The sequence below is a fragment of the Ambystoma mexicanum genome, chromosome 12, assembly GCF_040938575.1.
Source record: "Ambystoma mexicanum isolate Mex_15411 chromosome 12, UKY_AmexF1_1, whole genome shotgun sequence".
NCBI classification, from domain to species: Eukaryota; Metazoa; Chordata; class Amphibia; order Caudata; family Ambystomatidae; genus Ambystoma; species Ambystoma mexicanum.
The window spans coordinates 86,462,163-86,482,686 of NC_090936.1; the positions used below are offsets into that span (position 1 = coordinate 86,462,163).

Here is a 20,524-nt window from a genome sequence, read left to right on the forward strand (position 1 = left end):
CACCTCTAGTCTAGTATTGAGTAACATCTGTACCTTTAGCATCTGGCTTGGTCCTCTGCCTTCCATTTGCAACAAAATCCTAGGCGACAGCCATGCACGACTGTTTGGGTCACGAATGTCTTTACTATCTCCTACTTTGCTACCAGAGGTTTTGTCAGATGTTATTTAGGCACTCTTTAACGGCTTCAAGTGTTGTGTTTTATCACAGCCTGCGTGTTCCTCTTTAAAATGGGTCATCCATGTGAAGAAATACTTGGGGGACATGGATCTTGGCGATTACTGGTGTAACCCGAGTATAATTTCAACCCATTCTAAAGTTGAGGTTAAAACTGCTGCTCTTGCGAAGACACAGCGAGACATTTCTGTAAAAGCTGCTGGCTCTGTCCCTGGCACTCTATGTAGCTATTAAAAAACAGGAAGGGAGGCTATCAGGGGGCGCACGGAAGATGGCAGCATAACAGTATGCTCGCGGCCCATGAGGTCTGAAAAGTGATTTGAGTCCCCACTTCCAGACCACCCGTGGTATAACAGTGCGAGCGAGTTGTCTGAGACCCACCTGACTCCTGAGTTGAAGAAACAGACACAATCTTTGCCCGGGAAGAGAACTTCAGGACGGCTGCGTGGACAGCGGGAAAGCAAAAGTGACTTTCGCCGCCCGTGTCGTTTGGCACGCACTGTGTAGGACGACGGGAGAGGGGAGAGACTTGAGGCCCTGCACTGCCCCAGGCGAGGAACCCCGGGCCGCATGTGGGTGGCCCCCACCAGGGGGACTGAGAGACTGTTCTCTGCCCCTCCGTGGGTGGCGCTGGACAGCATCACGCCCCACAAGGCGGGGGATAGTGGGAGTGCTATCCCGGCTGACCCAGCGATCCGGAGGGACAAGAAAGATCACCAGCACCCACAGGGAGCCACAAGCGACCTCCCCCGACACTCACCAAGGAAGGGGCAGCGAGTGGAGCAAGTCTGAGGCCCTCTGCGCGAAAGAAACACTGGAGGCTGCACGAGAGACTTGCAATGCACCAGCATATAAGGAGGTGTGGACCCCCAACACTGGGGTGTGTTTCTGTCTCCTGGAGACAGTGAGCAGTTGACAGCATCACACACCACGGCGAGACTGAAGGTACGTGGAGGGACGAACTGCTGATGCCGCAGAGGGGGGGTGACCCGGGTCAGCGGAGGCAAAAGCGGGCCTCTGGGACTGCAACGGAGGGGGCCCGGACAGCACTCTCATACCATCCAAAGCAGAAGGGATTGTCCTGGGAGCCCCTGGGGCAGCTGCGCACCGCCCTCGGGACACAGGGCACACAAGGGCTTAAGGAGTGCATCACTGTGCCCGGGGCATGTGCCCGCCCTCGGAGGATAGTGGCCCAACGAGAACGGCCATAACCCAGCAGCGGGGAGAGAAACCTGCTTTAAGTGCACCCCATACAGAATTCTCACATGGTGTACTGGGAACCTCGACGCAAGAGACTGAACCTAAGATGCACCAAGGACTTATCCTCACTCTAGAAACCCCATATGAGTGCACTCATGAGTGGCAGTGTCACACGGACTGGACGTCAAGACTTTCAGCTTTTAGCTGCACCCGAGGGCCGATAGAGGGAGACCATAGCAGGGAAAGAGGAAGACTCCATGGCTACAAAGGATGGGGCCTCAATAATGGATGAGATCAGAAGCATGAGAGCGGACATAGGCGGAAAGGTTGACAAGATCGAGGAAAAACTTCAGCAGGTAGGGCACAATCAGTCCAAGATCAAACGCAGAGAAGCAGAGATCTCCCTAAAAATGGACGATTTTGAGAACCGAGGGAGGAGAAATAATACCTGGATCTTTGGGAGACTCGATAAGGAAGGGGAGACGTAGAGAGACCTGAAAAGGAATCTGCATGAAATCATGAAACTCATTTTTGGAAACTACTCCATAGATGAATCCAAAATAGAGAGAATACATTGAGCAGGTGGCCCCAGATCCGTCCTCGTTCGCTTCCACAATTACCCAGATAAGGTCTAAATTCACGAGAGCAAAGATGTTGGGGCCCATTACCTACGGCGACGCCAGAATCACAATTTCGAGGGGATTGGGTCCTCCGACGTATTCCATATCTATGACATGTAATCACCACAGCTGTGCTGCTTCGGAAACTTTTTTCGGCGTCTGCGTCCTGCGTCGATGACGTCGATGCGCCGTCGAGGACCTCCTCCGACGTCATCCGATGTGATAAGTAGGACGCACGACGCCCATAGCCTCAGTTCCGTTTTTTCCGCGAACGTGTTGCTTCGTGTTTCTCGGTTTAAACGCCTCGACTCTTTGGAGTTCTGTTCTTCTCGGTTCTTCGAACCTGTTCGTTTGTGAAAATCCTTCTGAAGATGTCTACTTCGTCTTCGACCCCGCGTCCGGGTTTCAAGAAGTGCGGGGAGTGTGGGTCCAAGATGTCGGTGACGGACTCGCACGACGCCTGCCTCTGGTGCCTCGGGGAGGCCCACGACACGGATGACTGTATCGACTGCCAGTCGCTCACGTCCAAAGCCTTACGCGAACGTAAGAAGAAGTTGTCGGTGGGTCGGGTGTCCAAGCCCCGGAAGTCGAAGTCTGCGGGGCTTTCGACGGATGATTCGAGGGGTGACTCTCTGTGTCATCGTCGGAAGTCTCGTGGGTCTCCTTCTAGGAGTCGGTCTCGCCACTCCTCTGCCTCTTCGAGGCATTCTCGGAAGCGCCGACATCGGTCGTCTTCCAGGTCCTCTTCGGAGGGCTCTGCCCGGCACGTCGCTTACCCCTCGGGCCGTGCGACGCCGGAGGAATGGGCTTCCTTCGGGAAGCAGATGTTGGCGATTCTTGAGTCGCAGGGTACTCAGCCGTCCGCGCCCCCGAGTGGGGTCGGTCGTGTGAGGTCGAGAGACACCGCTCGCAGGAGTGGTCGGCACGAGTCACGGGAGAGGTCCCGTTCGGACAAGGGGACTCGTTCTCGACGTACCCGTTCCAGGTCCCGGTCCTCGACGCGTTCGAGACCGTGTGCACCTGTGAAGTCTTCGAAGAAGGCTTCGACGTCTGTGGCGTCGAGGGCGTCGACAGGTTTTCTCGAGGCTCTGGCTCCGAGGAAGTCGTCGATGCCGTCGACGCTCAGGTCGTCGAGGGACACGCTCGGGGCTCCGGCCTCGAGGGCTGTGTCGACGCCGCCGATTCTGGAGGCGCTGCATCTGACGTCGACGCCGATTTCCTCGACGTCGATCCACTCGGCGCCGATGCCGGTTCTCTCGACGCTGGCGCCGATTCGCTCGACGCCATCGACGCCTTTCGTGTCGGAGGTACCCCAGGGCACGGGTGGACCCCCTAGGAAGGCTCTGGTTAAGAGCAAGCACTCTCGAGTGCCTTCTTTTCGCCACCTGGACTATATTTCAGAGGCGGATGAGGATTCTGATGGCCTGGTTCCTAGTCAGGTTCCGGATGACATTGTCTCGGGCCATAGTCAGTTTGACGAGTTGAGACAGTCACTGCATGATGCCAGTGGACTGGACACCTCTCCGGAGGTGGAGTTTTGTAGGCCTGAGCCTGGCTCTCATGCTGATTCCTCGTACCGGCGCCTTATGGCTAGGGTTTCTGAGTACTTGGGATGGTCTGCTCCCCCAGGGGAGTTTGTGCAGGATGATCTGACAGACATCCTTGATGTTGGTCCCCCAACGGACCCGGTTCTGCCGTTCCATATGGCTTTACAGAGAAGGGTGGCGGCGGCTTGGACTGCTCCGGAGAGTCTCCCGGCGGTGGGCAGATCCTTGTCGCGAAAATACCGTCCAGCCAGTGGCGACCCCTGCTACTTGACCAGGCACCCCACTCCGGAGAGTTTGGTGGTGCAGGCGGCCACGGCCCCGGCGAAGCAGGCGTCGTACCCTACCATCCCTCCTGATAGGGACGACAAACGTTTTGATGGCTGGGCGAAGAAAGTGTTTTCTTCTGGTGGTATGGCGCTTCAGGCGGCCAACTCCATTTGTGCCTTGTCACGTTTCACGCACACTCTGTGGAACTGTGTTGCGTTAGCGGCTGAACATGTTCCCGAAGGGGATGAACGGGATGGTTTCCTTGCTATGGTCCAGGATGGTAAGGATGCCATGTGTGAGTCCGTTCAGTCGGGTTTGGACTTAGCTGAATGCGTCAGTAGGTCCATGGCGGCGAGCACCGTGATACGCAGGTTTGCGTGGTTGCGGAAGTCGGGGTTTGCGCCTGATGTGCAGTCCCGGCTCCTCAACATGCCCTTTGATGGTGAACACCTTTTTGGCAGCAAGGCTGACGAGAGCCTTGAGAGGTTGCAGACCTCAAAAGCTGCAGCGAAGTCGTTGGGCGCTGCAGTTCGCCAACCTCCGCCTTTTCGTCCTAGGGGACAGCAGTGGAGGGGTGGTTCCTTTCGCTATTACTCCTCCTTCAGTAAAGCGAGAGGAGCTGGCAGTCAAAGAGGCCAACGCAGAGGTACCAAAGGTGGACGACAGGGTACCCGTGGTGCCAAGGCCGCTCGGGCAGTTGCCTCTTTGCCCTCAGGTAACGCCGCAGCCGCTCCCACTCAGTCGTGAGGCCATGTCCCATGGTTCGTCGGTTGGGGGAAGGCTGGCGCAGCATCTTGTAGAGTGGCAAGCCATTACTTCAGATGTGTGGGTTCTGGAGATCATAACCCACGGCTACTGTCTTCCTTTTCGGCACAGGCCTCGCGACAATCCACCGGGGAACCTCTTTGCAGAGTCCGGATCCGCTCCTTGCGCAGGAAATTCAAGCCCTGCTGGAGAAAGGCGCCATAGAACTGGTGCCTGTAGCGGAGAGGAACAAGGGATGGTATTCCCCTTATTTTTTGGTTTCGAAGAAAGACGGGGGATTTAGACCCATCATGGACTTGCGTGGTTTGAACAAACTCCTCAGGAAGGACAAGTTCAAGATGGTTACTCTCTCTCAAGTCCTCCAGGCCCTTCAGCTTCAGGACTGGTTGGTGTCACTCGACCTCAAGGATGCTTACTTCCATGTGCCGATCCATCCCAAGCACAAGAAGTACCTGAGGTTCGCGGTTGGCGACTAGCACTTTCAGTTTCGGGTCCTGCCGTTCAGATTGACCTCTGCCCCGAGGGTTTTCACCAAGCTCATGGTGGTGGTGGCAGCGCATCTCAGGCAAGGGGGGATTCACGTCTACCCCTACCTGGACGATTGGTTGATCAGGGGGAGCTCTCCCGAGCAAGTCCTGGATCATCTGTCGGTCACCTGTCGCTCCCTTCACAGGCTGGGCTTCTCCCTCAATTTAAAGAAGTCCCATTTGACGCCAACACAGCGGCTCCAGTACATCGGAGCAGTGCTCGACACTTCCCTGGGGCAGTGTTTTCCTCCCCAGGTGAGGGCTCTTCACATTCAGCAGATGGTGCACAAGTTTCAGCATGCCCAGACGCTCCCAGCGTTCGAGTTCTTGAGGTTGCTCGGCCTCATGGCATCCTGCATTCTTCTGGTGCCAGAGGCTCGCCTGCGGATGAGATCTTTGCAGTGGGCACTCAAGACGCAATGGTCGCAGTCCTCCGGCAGGATGTCGGACTCGATTCAGGTGCCGTCCTCGGTCGCCCGGGACCTTCTGTGGTGGGCCGTCGAAGGCAACTTGATGAAGGGGGCTCCATTTTGGCTTCCCTGGCCGGAGGTGACGATCATGACGGATGCATCCCTCACGGGATGGGGAGCTCATGCCAACGGGCTGACAGTCAGCGGTCGTTGGTCTCCGTCGGAGTCCAGACTCCATATCAATCTGTTGGAGCTGAGGGCCGTCAGGCTAGCCCTGAAGGCTTTTCTGCCGTCTGTGCGAGGGAAGAATGTCCTGATCCTGACGGACAACACAGTGGCCATGCACTACCTCAACAAAAGGGGGGGGCAGGGTCACTTCCTCTGTGCAGAGAGGCGATGCAGCTCGAGTTCTGGGCCATCCAGCAGGAAGTTTCGATCTCGGCAGTTCATCTGGCCGGAGCCGAAAACGTGACGGCGGACGCTCTGAGCAGGCAGAGCGCGATCTCTCACGAGTGGGAGTTGGCTCAGGAGATTCTCCTGGAGATCTTCGCCCTTTGGGGGTCCCCTCAAGTGGATCTCTTCGCCTCCAGTGTCAACCGGAAGTGCGAAAGGTTTTGCTCGCGGGAATTTCCTCCAGAAGGAGCCTTAGGAGACGCGTTCGTGGTGGAGTGGTCATTCCCGCTGCTGTACGCGTTTCCTCCAGTCCCCGTCATCCCGCAAGTGCTGCGGAGGTTACGGAAGTTCGGTTCCCGGATGATCCTCATTGCCCCGGCGTGGGCTCGGAGGACGTGGTACCCGGACCTTCTCGACTTATCCATCTGCCCTCCACGTCGTCTTCCCTACCGAGATGATCTGCTCTCACGGGAGGGGGGTCAGGTTCTCCATCCAGAGGTCAGATCCCTCAACCTTCACGCTTGACTTCTGAAAGGTTGAGGTATAAGGATTGGGACCTCCCTGAGGACGTGATGGAGGTGTTGCTTTCGGCCCGAAGACCGGCAACAAAGTCTCTGTACCGTTGCCGTTGGCGTAAGTTCTGCGACTGGTGCAGGGTTCAGAATGTGGATCCTTTTGCATGTGACATCCCCATGGTTCTGTCCTTTTTACTTTCTTTGGCCCACAGGGGCTTGCAAGTGGGTACCGTTAAGGGTTACCTGGCGGCGCTGTCCATCTTTAAGCGCTCGTCTGAAGAGTGTTCTTACTTTAAAATCCCTTTGATTTCACAGTTCCTGAAAGGGCTCACTAATGTGTTCCCTCCGTCACCTTTCCTGGTGCCCGGTTGGGATTTAAACCTGGTTCTTAAGTTTCTTATGGGTGCTCCGTTTGAGCCTTTACATTCTTGCCCTTTGAGGCTGTTAACTCTGAAAACTGTGTTTTTAGTTGCGGTTACTTCCGCTCGCAGAGTGAGTGAGTTACAGGCACTTTCAGTTAAGCCTCCCTTCACTGTATTTCACAAGGACAGGGTTGTCCTTAGAGTTCGTCTTTCTTTTCTTCCGAAGGTAGTGACGGAATTTCATTTGGCCCAGAAGGTTGTTCTTCCGGCATTCTATCCTCCTCCGCATCCTGGTAAGGAAGAGGAGAGGCTCCATAGGCTTGATCCTAGGAGAGCTTTAAGCTTTTATGTTTCACGCATGTCCCGGGCCAGAGTGGATGATCAACTCTTTATTGGTTACGCTGGAAAGCGTTTGGGGCAAGCTGTGACGAAACAGACTTTGTCTCGCTGGATTATTTTGGCCATCTCGGAGTGCTACCGTTTGGCGGGTAAGGACCCACCGGCTGGCTTGCGGGCCCATTCTACCAGGGGTATGGCTGCGTCTACTGCCCTGCAGAGGGGTGTTCCTATTCGCAACATCTGTGATGCAGCCACCTGGGCTTCAGTACATACATTTGTACGTCACTATTCCCTTGATTCCATCCGAGCACAGGATCTGGCCTTTGGCAAGGCGGTCCTTTGCTCTGCTATTTGATTGGCTATTCTACATTTTGATTCTAAATTCTTTCCCTCCTCCTTGCTTTGGTACTGCTTTGGGAGTCTGTCATAGATATGGAATACGTCGGAGGACCCAATCCCCTCGAAGAACAAGTTACTTTCTTACCTGGTAACGTTCTTTCGATGGGATGGTCCGACGACGTATTCCATATCGCTCCCGCCCTGCCTTCCCCGCTACAGAATTTCTTTTGCGATTGCAGCTTACGTTCCGCAAGGCTTTGTGTCTGACTGGCAGTTGCCTTATGTCACACGTTCTGGGGGAAAAAACTACAACTGAGGCTATGGGCGTCGTGCGTCCTACTTATCACATCGGATGACGTCGGACGTCGGAGGAGGTCCTCGACGGCGCATCGACGTCATCGACGCAGGACGCAGACGCCGAAAAAAGTTTCCGAAGCAGCACAGCTGTGGTGATTACATGTCATAGATATGGAATACGTCGTCGGACCATCCCATCGAAAGAACGTTACCAGGTAAGAAAGTAACTTGTTCTTTTCAGGACCTATCATACCTGTGAAGGCTCTGTTTGCCCCTCACCAAGTGGCTAAATGACAAAGGCGTTTTCTTATAGACGGGGGTTCCCATTCTCAATCTCCTTTTGAAATTGACGGATACAAACATTAATTGGCCACCGAGAAGGAGGTCAATGGAGCAAAGAACAAACTCCTGTGAGACGCGGAGGTGACAGCTCAAGGGCCCAAGAAGAAAACGTATCCCCGGTGCCAGCAAGTACAGGAAAATGAGTGCATCCCCAGCAGCCGGAACCTGAATTGCACCAGATGTGGGCTCACAGATATGAAAATCTGTGACTAGGCCTGGAGAGAGGGAGGTAGATGTGTTGAAGGGAGTGACTTCAGCGGACATACGTAAGAAGTAATTGCCAGGGACAAGGGTGCCCACGTGTTGTGTGTGTTGAGAAATTGCACGATGTTGTTGCCAAGGGGAGAAATTGGAGGGGAAGGAGGGGGGGGTTCAAGGGTGCGAGTGGAAACTACCTGCGTAGCGGGTCAGGTTGGTGGTTTGGCCACATCCTAAAATGGATCCTGGGGGTGGGCCGAGCGCCAGGGTGAAGTGGGGGAGCAATAGGGAGGGGGGGATGGAGAAAGGGGGGACACGTTGGCTCTTAAGTCTGTCGAGTGTTAGTTTGGTTCAGGACAAAGTTCACATCTTACAGTGGTATAGCAAGTGGAGTAGAGGGGGCTCTGACCGCGGGGTAACATGATGGCCCTGCCGGTTGATGGACAGCAAATGGGCTCTCTGAGGGTCGGTACCCTGAATGTGAATGGCCTGAATTCCCCACCAAAGGGATTATTGGTGGCCAGGGAATTCAGTCAATCGGGGCTGGACATCCTCTTATTACAGGAGACGAAATTCATGAAGGGGGAAGAACGGAGGATCCTGAATGGTACGGTGCAACATGAATTCTGGGGCTCTGGCCCCTGTAGGAAAGCAGGAGTGGGCATCATTGTACCTAAGGCACTCAGGGTGGTGGTATCAAAGGTCTGGTCAGACGTGGAGGGGCGGGCCCTTCTGGTTACAGGAAGCATTCAGAAGGTGAACTTTACATTTGCCATGATTTACGCCCCTAGCCAGGGGCAATTGAGATTTATGAAGGGCACCCTCCCTAAGATATGATATGGCATTTGTAACGCGCCTATACACAAGTGTTTCAAGGCGCGACGAGGCAGGGAGGGGGGAACAAAGGGAAGACAGACAACGATCCTACTAGGCCAGGTGTCATTCAGACCGCGCAAGTGCAGGGGTAGGGGGAAGGGAAAAAGTGCAAGGGGAAAGGGGGAGGGAGGAGTGCAGTACAAATAGTAGAGTAGAAATAAAATAATAAATAAATAGGGCCAGCTGGTGGCAAGTGCAAGGTAAGTGCAGACAAGTGCTGGGTGGGGGGGTGGGGGGGCTGTAGTGATACAGAGACAGTCCCGCAGTGCAGGGGTTGCCAGGGAGGCAGTGCAAGTGAAGAGTGACTGGGTCCAGGACCGAGGTCGGTGAGAGTGGCCCAGTTGCAGAATCAGTACAGTATTGGTGAAGAATTTAGCAGGGTAGAGGGAGAGAGAAAGCAGAAGTGAAGAGGAAGGTTTTGAGGTGCTTCCGGAAGATACTGAGTGAAAGCACAGGACACCTGGTTCTGGGAGGCAATTTCAACACCTGGGCTGATGTGACGATGGACAGGCAGGCCACACACAATAGGGAACAAGGGCACCTGAGGCTGGGTTATGGGGAAATCGGGGAGACACTAGAACTGCACGGTCCACGAGACAGCTGGCACCACTTCCATTGTCAGGAAAGGGGCTACACATTCTTCTCACCCGCCCACCCCCATGGAATTTTCACGAGGATAGTTTATCTATACATTTCTAGGGACTTTGCCCAGGTATCGAGATTCACACAGTCTCATGGTCTGATCATGCTTTACCTGTGCTGGTTGGGGATGAGCCCTAGGGGCGCGAGGTGGCGGTTTTTGCAACGAATCCCTGATAAAAGACCCAGTGTTTCGGGATGAACTACAAACCACAATTAAGGAACTCCTGATCATAAATCACACAGGGGAAGTAGCAAAGAGAATAGTTTGGTTGGGAAGCAGGGAAGGTGACCTGGCGAGGGATACTAATTAGAGAGGTGGCGTGGAAAAAGAGGGCGCGGACCCTCATTGAGCGGGGGCTGCGGGAGGAGACCCACAGACTTGACGAGCGGGCACAGTCAACACTGAAGGGAAGAATACCTCGTAGAGGCTAGGGGGAAGAGAGAGGAGCTGAGACTACTTGAGGAAGGGAAAATAATTCAGAACTTGCAATTCCTCAAGCAAGAAATCTGAGAAGGTGGACGCACTGCTGCCATCCAGGCTACGGGGACAACGAACGAAGAGAGGTGGGTTTCTGAAGTAATGGGGAAAGATAATGTGCCAGTGTCATCACCAGAACCGGTATTTTATGAGACTCTGTATAAATCGGTCTCCACAGATGAGAAGGGAAGAATTGACTCTTATATGGCAGATATCCCCCTGCCCAAGATGTCGAGATCAGAGTCCAGGGATCTGGAGGCCCCCATAAGGGGGGAGGAGATTAGGCGGGCAGTGGCGCCAATACCTCTGGGCAAGGTGCCAGGTGAAGATGGATTCTGCTGCCCTTCATGATTGAAATCTTCAATGAAATAATTGAGATGGCTGTGGCCCCCAATTCCTTCTCAAAAGCACTCATTACAGTAATACTCAAGGAGGGGAAGGATCCCAAGGCCTGTGGGGCGTGTCGTTGCATCTCTGTCCTTAATATTGATGTCAAAATATTTTCTAGGGTACTCGCGCCCATGCTTGAGGAGTACATGTCCGACTGATACACCCGGATCAGGTGGGCTTCATCGAAGCCTCACAGAGAGCGGACACAATGAGGAAGTCACTGAATTTATTACACGAAGCAACAAGGGTAGCAGGTGACCCTGCTTTCCTCTCAGTGGATGCTGAGAGGACAGGGTAGAGTGGTACTTTCCGAAAGTGATCTTCGTTAAATGCGGTATGGGAACGGACTCCTGCGAGGGATCATGGCAGTGTACTCTTCACTTAGAGCATGTGTCACTGTTAATGGTGGGTACTTGCATTGGTTCAGTTTGGGGAGAGGAACTAGGCAGTGCTGTCCCCTTTCACTTGGAGCCTCTGGCGCAGAAGATCACAGGGGAACCTATAATCGAGGGATTCTGTAGGGGAGGGCAGGAGTACAAAGTAGCATTATATGTGGACGACATGTTGTTGCATGTTTTGAGCCCCCAGAGTTCGGTGCCAATGGCAGTCCAACTGATCGAACAATTCGACACCATGTCCGGATTCAAGATAATCAATCCAAGTCAGTCCTCCTCCCGTTAGACAAGAATGAAGACCTAAATGCAGCCATATTTGCACCTCTCGGAAATGTTACTAGAGACCTCAGAGATTTGAGGCTAATTTCACCCCACTGATGGTCAAAATAAAAAGGGACCTGGGAAAGTGGAGTAAGCTCACGGTCTCCAGGCTGGTACGCCTTAATGCCCTTAAAATGTCCTCTTTTCAAGGATCCTCTATTTCTTTCAAATGCTACCTATCCAGATCCCGGACTCGTACTTTAGGGAAACCAAGGGCACCATACTGAAATTCCTGTGGCAAGGGAAAAAGGCTAGGATCCCCACATGGACCCTCGTCCTTCCAAATGAAAAAGTAGGCGTTGGCCTACCGGACTTGAAACACTACTATAATGCTGCCTAACCTAGAATCCTGATATCTCACTTAAGAGCGCAGCAAGATCTCCAATGGGTCACACTAGATAACACACACATATGCCCAACGACAGTCAGGGAATGTCTGTGGGTCCCAAAAAATAGGATACCACTTAGGATTCGTGAACACCCGATTGTGGGGATGGTCTGGCATATTTGGAAACCATGTGTGGAAATGAAGGGTGTGACAACATGGCCCTAACCACTGGGACATATCTGGGTAGCGTGAGTCAGAGATGCCATACGAAACCCTGAAAGATTCCAGTCCTGGTTTGAGGAGGGACTAGAGCGAGTGGGACAACTCTGGAGCCGGGTGGGGGGGGGGGGAGATTCATTACTATTCAAGCACTTGAGGAGGCTCTGGGTATAGGCAAACTCCTGATCTTTATATACCTCCAACTCAAGGGGGCAGTAACCTGGAAGGGCTGGAGGAAAATTGATCCAGAGGGACCTTAACCCATTTGAGAGACTCCTATACACTTGACCGGAGGGGAGGGGGCTGATCTTGGCCATGTATAAAGCCCTAGTAGAATCCGGCAAGGGATCCATGGGCAAGCTAATAGAAAGATGGGAGAGAGACTTGGGAGGGGGGGTTGGACCAAGCTCTATTGGATCAACTTGGCAGGGGTGTCTCTCAGACCTTGATATCCTGCAAGTATAAACATGTCATCAAGCTCCTTCACAGGTGGCAGTATGACCCGTTTAGACTTTTGAAGATGTACCAGAATGTCAGCCCCTTATGTGGGTCAAGGACAGACTACTGGCACATGTGGTGGAGTGTCCTAAGGTGCAAGTGTTCTAGGATGAAATCCTGGTGGATCAAAGAGCTTGACCGGATCCCCAGAGAGAAGGCCCCATTGCTGGTCCCGTTTGGTCTAGAGGAAGTGGAAGGGGGAGTGCTTTAGACTTCCTCCGATGGCAGCGGGCTTACTATTGGCAGCCAGGGCTTGTCTTACGACCCGGTGGAAAAATGTACACACCCTGAGTGAAAAGGAATGGATTAGCGTGGCCAAAAGTATGTATGCTGTGGAACGAATAACAGCGGGGCTCCATGGAGTCAAGGGAGCGTTGCAGCTGGAATGGGGCGATTCTGTCAATAAATAATTGACACCAGAAGTAACCTGAGTCAACACTCCACCAGGGATTTGTACCGAGAGTACCAGGAGCACGATGGGGAAAATAGCATGTTGAATGGTGAATGCATATGATCAAACGTGACAAAGGGCGCAGAACATTAAGGGACTACAACGCATGTGGACACTGTCACTGTTTGAATAACTAAGGGAGTTAAATAGGGAAGGAGCCAAGGTTTGTGGGAGTGGGGGGAAGATGCAGGGTTTAATGTTTGTTGAGTGTATTCGGCGGCCAAAGGCCACAGACCATTTCGGATTTGCTAACAGGTGTTATGACCTTCATAACAATGTTCGTATTTCGTCCGTCGCCGTTATTGATGCTGCTTGGTTGTATTGTTCTAAACATGTTAGACTGATTTGAAGAAAAAAAAAAATCAGCAAGGATACAAGGGTTATGTTGACTTTTAATCCTAAATACAAAAGGTAAGTTGTACGTAAAGTTTTGCTTTGGGATCTTGCCTACGGCATCATTGAAATACAGATGACATAAATGACTTAGCTCCCGTGTATCCATTGTGTAATAACGTGGATGAGGACTTGTTTTATGTTCTGTCCGGACACACTGCCTTTGAGGAAAAGTTTTTTTTTTTTTTAAAGCCTCTTTATTTGGCCCGTGGCTGTAGGACACTCATGGAGGTTATAGCTATTTGTTTGAATAGTGCAGTGTTTGCTACCGGCAAATACCTTAAGTGGGCTGGAGAATATGACTGAAGAAGCAGACGGGTGATGCCTTTTAATCATTTTTTAATACATGTGTTCATAATTTGAAAGTTAAGCGAGGCAATTTTTCATGAATTGTATGCACTGTGAGGTATTCTGGTATGTGTGCTTTTATGACTTTAATTGTCGAAATAATGTTGAACTGAACCAATGTCCTTTGTAAAACCGCAAACAGTGCCTCTCTATTAGTCGTATTACATTTGTTTCAGAGCTGACAGCAAGTTGGTCAAAGAATTCTGAATAATATCTTAGACTTAGCCTGTTATGGATTTGACAGCAAGCTTTACTTCCATATGTCTTCATGTTAGGCAGTCGTCCAATTTCATTTATTTCATTTTTGGAGGTGTGTTTGTAGCCGTATACCAAAACAAACATCTTCTGAGCACCATGTCTAAGACTCAAGAGGTTGGGGTGTTAGTAAGGTTTCCTTACTCTAACTAAATTTACTCTGGTTCTCTTAGTCCATGTATCTTGAGCCACACGACCTTTTTGCTTCTTGCCTACTAAAATGTGTATGTAATGTTTTGGTGTTCACCTTTGTTGGTAAGTACAGGCAGAACATCTTTTTATGTTTTGTCTTCTGACCAATGAGCACAACATTAGTCCTGCCAGCAAGAAACTTTACCATTGTTTACTGTACTTAAGGTTGGATTCCTGTTTAGTCGCCATGCTGGTAAAAAGCTTGCTGCAAACTCAATGGCCTCTTGCTGCTACACACCCACTATTTGGTGCTAACAGGTGTTATGACCTTCATAATGGCTTTCCAAATGGCCTGGAGCTGTTGCAGCAGCATTTCTTAGTATAGCACTATGCTGCCATCTTGTACCCAGGTGCGTCCATCCATTTCCAAGAATCGCTGGGTTCTGCCTTGTTACTCCCATTATACATTATGGCTTCTATGGCTTTCATATGCCATGCATTGCAATCAAAAGTCTAGTTACTTGCAGCAGTTCAAGACCTTGCCATCAAATGCCTAAATCCATGCACATTTGTCAAGTCCTCAAAACGTGGCATTATTCATTTGCAATTGATTTATGATAACACTGGTCCACAGCTTCAAGCAAGACTTGGTGTGTAGGTTCTTGGCTCTCTCAAAGCTGAGAATGAGATCTGCATCTCTGGGGCTGCAAAGGGTGTGACGTTATCATATTGACTGCAAGGATCCCCATTTGGTTACCCCAAGATGAACGTAAGTAGTTTGGGTTTCCCCTTGTTTTGGAACCTGAAAGTCTGCACACTCAATTGCATTACAATCCAGACGCTTTTGGTTCAGCTTGATAGTGTTTTGTGTCACAGCTAAGTGCTTCAAGAAGCTGAGCTCTCAAAGATTGCTTACAGTAGCTTGCCCAGACATCTATATTATCTTCCCTTTCTCAACTACTAGTTACCATTGCTGAAAGACCCTTAACGCTTAACAGTAATGGAAGTCACCAAGGCAGGACAAAGCAACTCAGTATACTGGGGATGGAGACCGGGTGGCTTTCCCAGATATGGCAGTCTGTCTTTGCTCCAAGGCAGGTCTGTTTACCAGTGAGATTTCTTCTTTGTGAGTGAGACAGTGACATGTAAGTGGCATGAAAGAAGGAAAGGGCTACATGTTGTTTATTTGTATTTTGTATTTATTTAGATTTATATAGCGCTTTAAGCCAAAGCGCTTGACATGAGGAACAAGCAATTACAACTAGCAATACATAACATTGAATCAAACCAGAAAACAGTACAAGTCACAATTTACATTATTGGTGAGGTTAAGTGCATATGGAGGGTGACTGAAGTGAGAGAAGAGGGTTAGAAGGTGAAAGAGGAGGAGAATTCAGTGGAGAGAGAGAGGAAGCTGAAAGATGCTAGGGGGTGAATGGAAGAGGTAGGATTTTAGAGAAGTGCGAAATGAGGGGAAGGAGGTAGTAGAGCGGACTTGAAGGGGAAGGTGGTTCCAATGGAAAGGAGCAAGAAATTGGAAGGAGCGGAAGCGGGAAGGGGCACAGGGTGGAGGAGGAGGAGAAAGAAGGAAGAGATTCACAGAACAGAGAACGAGAAGGGGTGTAGAAAGTGAGAAGGGAGGATAGATGGGGAGGGGCAAGACAATAGAGGGCTTTGAAAACTAGACAGGAAGTTAAATTTAAGCTGGGAGTGAAAAGGGAGCCATCCTAGTGAGTCAGGGGAAGAGGGAGCGGATAGCGGAGTGGTAGATGGATTTGAGGGGCGAGAGGTGTGAGGAGGGGAGTCCAAAGAAGAGAGTGGAGCAGTAGAAGAGTCTGGAGAAGATGAGGGAGGAGATTAGGAGTTTAGTAGCGTGGAAGGTTAGGTGAGGACGAATTTTACAGATGTTGTAGAGGTGGAAGCAGCAAGCTCTAGCAGTGAGAGAAATGTGGTGAGAAAGAGAGAGGTGGGGGTCAATGTTTAAAGTCCACTAAAGAAGCGGTATACCACAGGATTGTCATAATCCTCTGATTCAGCAGTGTGCCATATCCCAGATTTTTCTCCAAAAGCTGATCTGGCACTAACCTGAATTCCTTTGTAAAAAAGGTGTCTTGTACAGAATGAAAAAAAATCTCTGCTACAATGTTTTGTTGTTGTAGATGCTTGAATGCTCTAGAGCCATAACATTCAATTAGGTTGTTACCCTTGTACACAGGGCCCCAAATCATTGAGGTGTTATTTTACTCCATATATCTTAAATTGGAAGTAAAATGATTTTAGGGGGTTAAGAAAGTATTTCTAATTGATGTATTTTTGAGGTTAGTCAAATATATTAGAACGCTATTAGAACGCTAAAGCAGGTGTCTTTATAATCCATTCGGGTTTGAACATAGAAATTCATGCAAATGAAACGATGCATTTTTTTATATTCAGATCAGGCTGCACTATTATGAAATGTCCTACTTGTGACACTGCTCTGCTGGTACCACTGATCTGGGCCTCTGCATGTGTACTTGCACTCACTATTTTCTTTTTGAGTATTTACCTGGTCATGTGGAGTAAAAGTGACTGGTACATTACTTATACGTAGGGCTGCTGGTTTAAGCATTGGCATCATTGAAAATGATGTACCCGGTAGATACTTCGTTATTGCGCTTCGATTTCATATGCAATACCCAATTCTTTGACCCCTTTGTGAGACTTGGGTATGCACTACATAGCCAACACATGTCCAGTTTCACATGTAAAATGATATAGAAAGTAAGGCAAAAGCATCTTTGAACATATCTTGAAAATCTAGTTATATCTTTACTGCCTAATTGTTATCTTGAATATTAACATGATCGGGCATTGCTGTCTTGCAGGCGACATTGCAGTGAAGGTGCCAGCATCTCTGAAGGCTTCTTTGGACTTCTCTGGTACAGAAATTGACGTGAACCCTGAGATTCAGTTACAAGGAACACAGAATACCTCCAAAGAAGGCCATGCATCACTTACTGGTAAAGATTAGCATTTCATCTATTTTTGTTTCTCTTGTCCCAGAGCTGTGTTACGTTACCAGCCCATAAACACATGCCAGACTTTTCGGGGTAGCTTCATTCTACTGATGTATAGGCATCATGGAAAAGGATGCAGTGCATAGGCCACTATTTGGCGACCAGTTGCCCCATATGTTAAGGGGAATGTGCCAGATCAGCTTGCGTCCAAAACGGGTCTTTATTGTCGGGTTCTGACTGCTGGTGTCTTGCGCTCCAATTTGGGAGTGGGTGTACAGTGTTTATTTGTTCCCTTTTTTTCTGCAAACGTCTGATTGACAAATAAGTTGATAGAAGCAATCTGGTAGAATTATTTGAAATACATGTAATAGAAATAACTACATTTCAGTGGTTTTTATTTTAATTTGAAATATTTACTTTATGAAACTAGTTAAATGGATTGCATCCTCCCACTGATTCCCCATCCCATGCTCAACAAACCTCTTCCTAGACGCCTGTGCTCCTTGACCCCTACAGGATGTTGGTACACCTACACCTACATCAAGTATGCACTACACCCCCCCAACTCTGTGCTTTTTTTTCTGCAAGTTCAGCAGACTATTTTCCCTGAGTATCTTTAAAACATGTTTTCGGCTCCACTGTGCTGGGCCCTATGCCTTCGGGTTTCAAGCGCTGCTGAGATTGCAGCTCTGAGAAGTCCTTTACCAACCCGCACAATATTTGCATGTGGTGTCTGGAGATGGACCACGACATGAAGCAATGAAGTTCATGTCAGTCTATGAACCTGAAGGCCTTGAGCTAAGTTGGCACTAGGCAGCCCCATTTGAAGTCTTCTGAGGCCGGCACAGAAGTCCCGCCTCCGGAGAAAAAGAATGAACAGGTTGGCAGGCCTCACAAGAAGTCCAAGAAACTGCCTCATTCACGCTGTGAATCCCACAAGAAGCTGCATTCTGGAGCAGGAACAGGGTACAACGCCTTGTCGAGCATCCGGACAGACCAAGCAGATCTCATGAAGCTAGCTTCTGGGCTCTGCAATGAAAGGGGTCTTGATTCGCCCCCCAACATCGAAATGCAGCAAGTGGCACCATACATGCACCCCAATGCACAGTTTCAGAAAGTGATCAAGAAGGTGGCGGCTGCACTGCGCTGGCGAGGCCTCTGGTCTAGTAATAGCTGATGAACAGTTTGGATAAGGGCCCTCAGACAGCTCTTCCTTTCAATGTGGTGGTAGATGGCCCGCTTATGGCACTATGGCAGCGACTTTGTTTGACTGCGCAGTCGATAAAGCATTAACTAGAAAAAAATAAGCTGGCTCGGGGAGACCATGTTTTCTTTCAAGACATCAGACTCCTGAAGGGCTAGTAGTTCAAGCATCCAGGGTAAATTGCAAGGCATCAACGTCTATTCTTCCCCTGGATAGAGACGCGAAGAAGATGGACGCCTTAGCTGAAAAGATTTTTGCATCAGGGAGCATGAGGCTAAATGCTGTGAACACCTCTTTTGCGTTAGTTCTCTCATATCTTGTGCATCAGTCAAACAAGTTCTTTGGCCCCAGTGAAACATCAGTTTGAAAATCTTCAAGCCATCGGTAGCCGCCATTCTGGGAGCTCACACGTAGCAGCTGCACACACCCACAGTGTGGCTTGCCGGCCTGTCCGACCTTGGTGTCCTCCATGAAGGGTACACTTGCCCGCATCCTACAGTAGGGTTTCTGCAGTCCCTTCCTCAGTGCTGTGGTTGGGGGCTGGCTGCCGTCTCCCTCTTCATGGTGTTGGTCTTTCTCTGACGTTCGGCTGGGAGGGAAGGAGACACAGTAATGGAGCACTGAGTTAATTAAGGTATTTATAGGTTCAGGCAGGGGGCATGTTGTACTTGCTATATTATGCCATGCTCTGCTCAGTTTGGCTGGTGTCATGGCCCTGCAATAGCCAAGCATGATATGTGAGTGGCCTTTTGCTCCTCTTCCATTTTTCCTATGTTTGTATTTTTTCATTTATCGTGCCGTTTGCCCCTAATCATACTATTTCTGAAAAAGAATGCCTTCTACAAGGTCTTACCATCTGAAGTGGATATCTTCATTATATGACAAACCTGACAAATTCTCACGTCTACTCCCCTTGCAGCCTTTGCTCAGGTGGCCAGGGAAAGGACATCACTCAAGGATCCCCACCCTGGGGGTGGAGAAGTGAGAGAGGATCACCAGGGTGGAGGGTCCTCGGGGTTTGGGAGTGGGGTACACACAGGAGAGACATGGTATCCCCCTATCCTGTTGAAGACAAACTTAACCCTCCTCCAACCTTTATGGGTTAGTATGAAGCTGTTCCTCTCATTTCCCCACATATGACACTTGACAGTACTGGGAAGAGAAGACTAAGAGTAATGAACACTACATTTCACCATTTTAGTACCGGGACAAGGAAGATGCCTCCAAAGAGCTGTGAGGGTCAGGCATGTCCCTTTAATTATGGTCAGGCAAGGCTCATTAGAGATCCACACATGCAGCCTGTAAACGGGCTGAATGTGTATAAAGGTAGACCAGTGGAGCAGAACAGGGAGGCCTGTGTGGGAGAGACCAGCAGGGGACCTTGTTTGAGAGGAGGCAGCCGTGGTGGGACCGGAGAAGGAGCCAGGACACCAGCATATATCCAAAAGGACTTGCAGAGCCCAATGCTAGTGGGCTGTGTGCTTGTTGCAGGTCTGGGAGCCTCTGCCAGAGGACTAGCAGCAATAGAGCCCCAAAGAAGAGAGGACGGTGCCCACGTCCGTCAAGAAGCATTTCCATTGACGGCATGCAGAGGGACAGGCTCGGCATGCAAGTGGGGCTCGGAAGGTGGTTTCCCCGGCTTCAGAAGCAGAGAAAAAGCAGGGGGAACCGCCAGAGGTTGTCATTGTTTGGAAATGTATTGCCTTGAACTTGAGAAAGGTAACCTTGAGACTTTTGTGGACCTTTATTACACCAAGGGAAGGAGAGATGAAAGACAGCTGGAAGAAGCTCAGAACTTTGAGTTAAACACTATTTCTTTTTATTATTGATATCCCAACACATTGTTTAGCTTTAGTTGTGAGGGCAAGTATAGGTTTCGGACACAGACAGACATTTAAGTTGAACTCTTTGACTCAGATTTTTTTAGTTTCATTCAGGTAGGGGAAATCCCACCTTAGCATACGGCAAGTTAGGCCTTCTGCCATCCTGACATTTGATTTAATGAAGTATTTTATTTTGTACTTTAAGTCTGTTGTCTGTGTCATGCTTCATGCCTTCACAAAGCTCAAATGCCCAGATGTGCAAGAGGGGATTTGTCTGTGACTCATGCAGAATTCAAATCCTCTAGCCATTCCAAGATTACTGACTTATTTGCATGGGGCAATTACCACCAAGACTTTTGAGAGGCTGAACTGCCTCTATTGGATCATGCAGTTTTATCTACCCCTTTACCACCAAGAATAAGTCAGCTCACAGAAGTTTTGGAGAGAGTGCAAGAAGATAGCGACTGAGTTCAGAGAGT

At 50.1% G+C, this 20,524-nt stretch overlaps 1 protein-coding gene across 4 annotated transcripts in view; it reads left to right on the forward strand.

Moving 5' to 3' along the window:
* The window catches only part of FAM185A (family with sequence similarity 185 member A), a 432,094-nt gene that overhangs the window by 388,994 nt on the left and 22,576 nt on the right, over positions 1 to 20,524 (forward strand). For all 4 annotated transcript variants that reach the window (XM_069628055.1, XM_069628056.1, XM_069628054.1 and 1 more), the window contains one exon: positions 16,887 to 17,021. In XM_069628055.1, the coding sequence (XP_069484156.1) occupies positions 16,887 to 17,021 (135 nt within the window). The remainder of the gene's footprint in view (positions 1 to 16,886; positions 17,022 to 20,524) is intronic.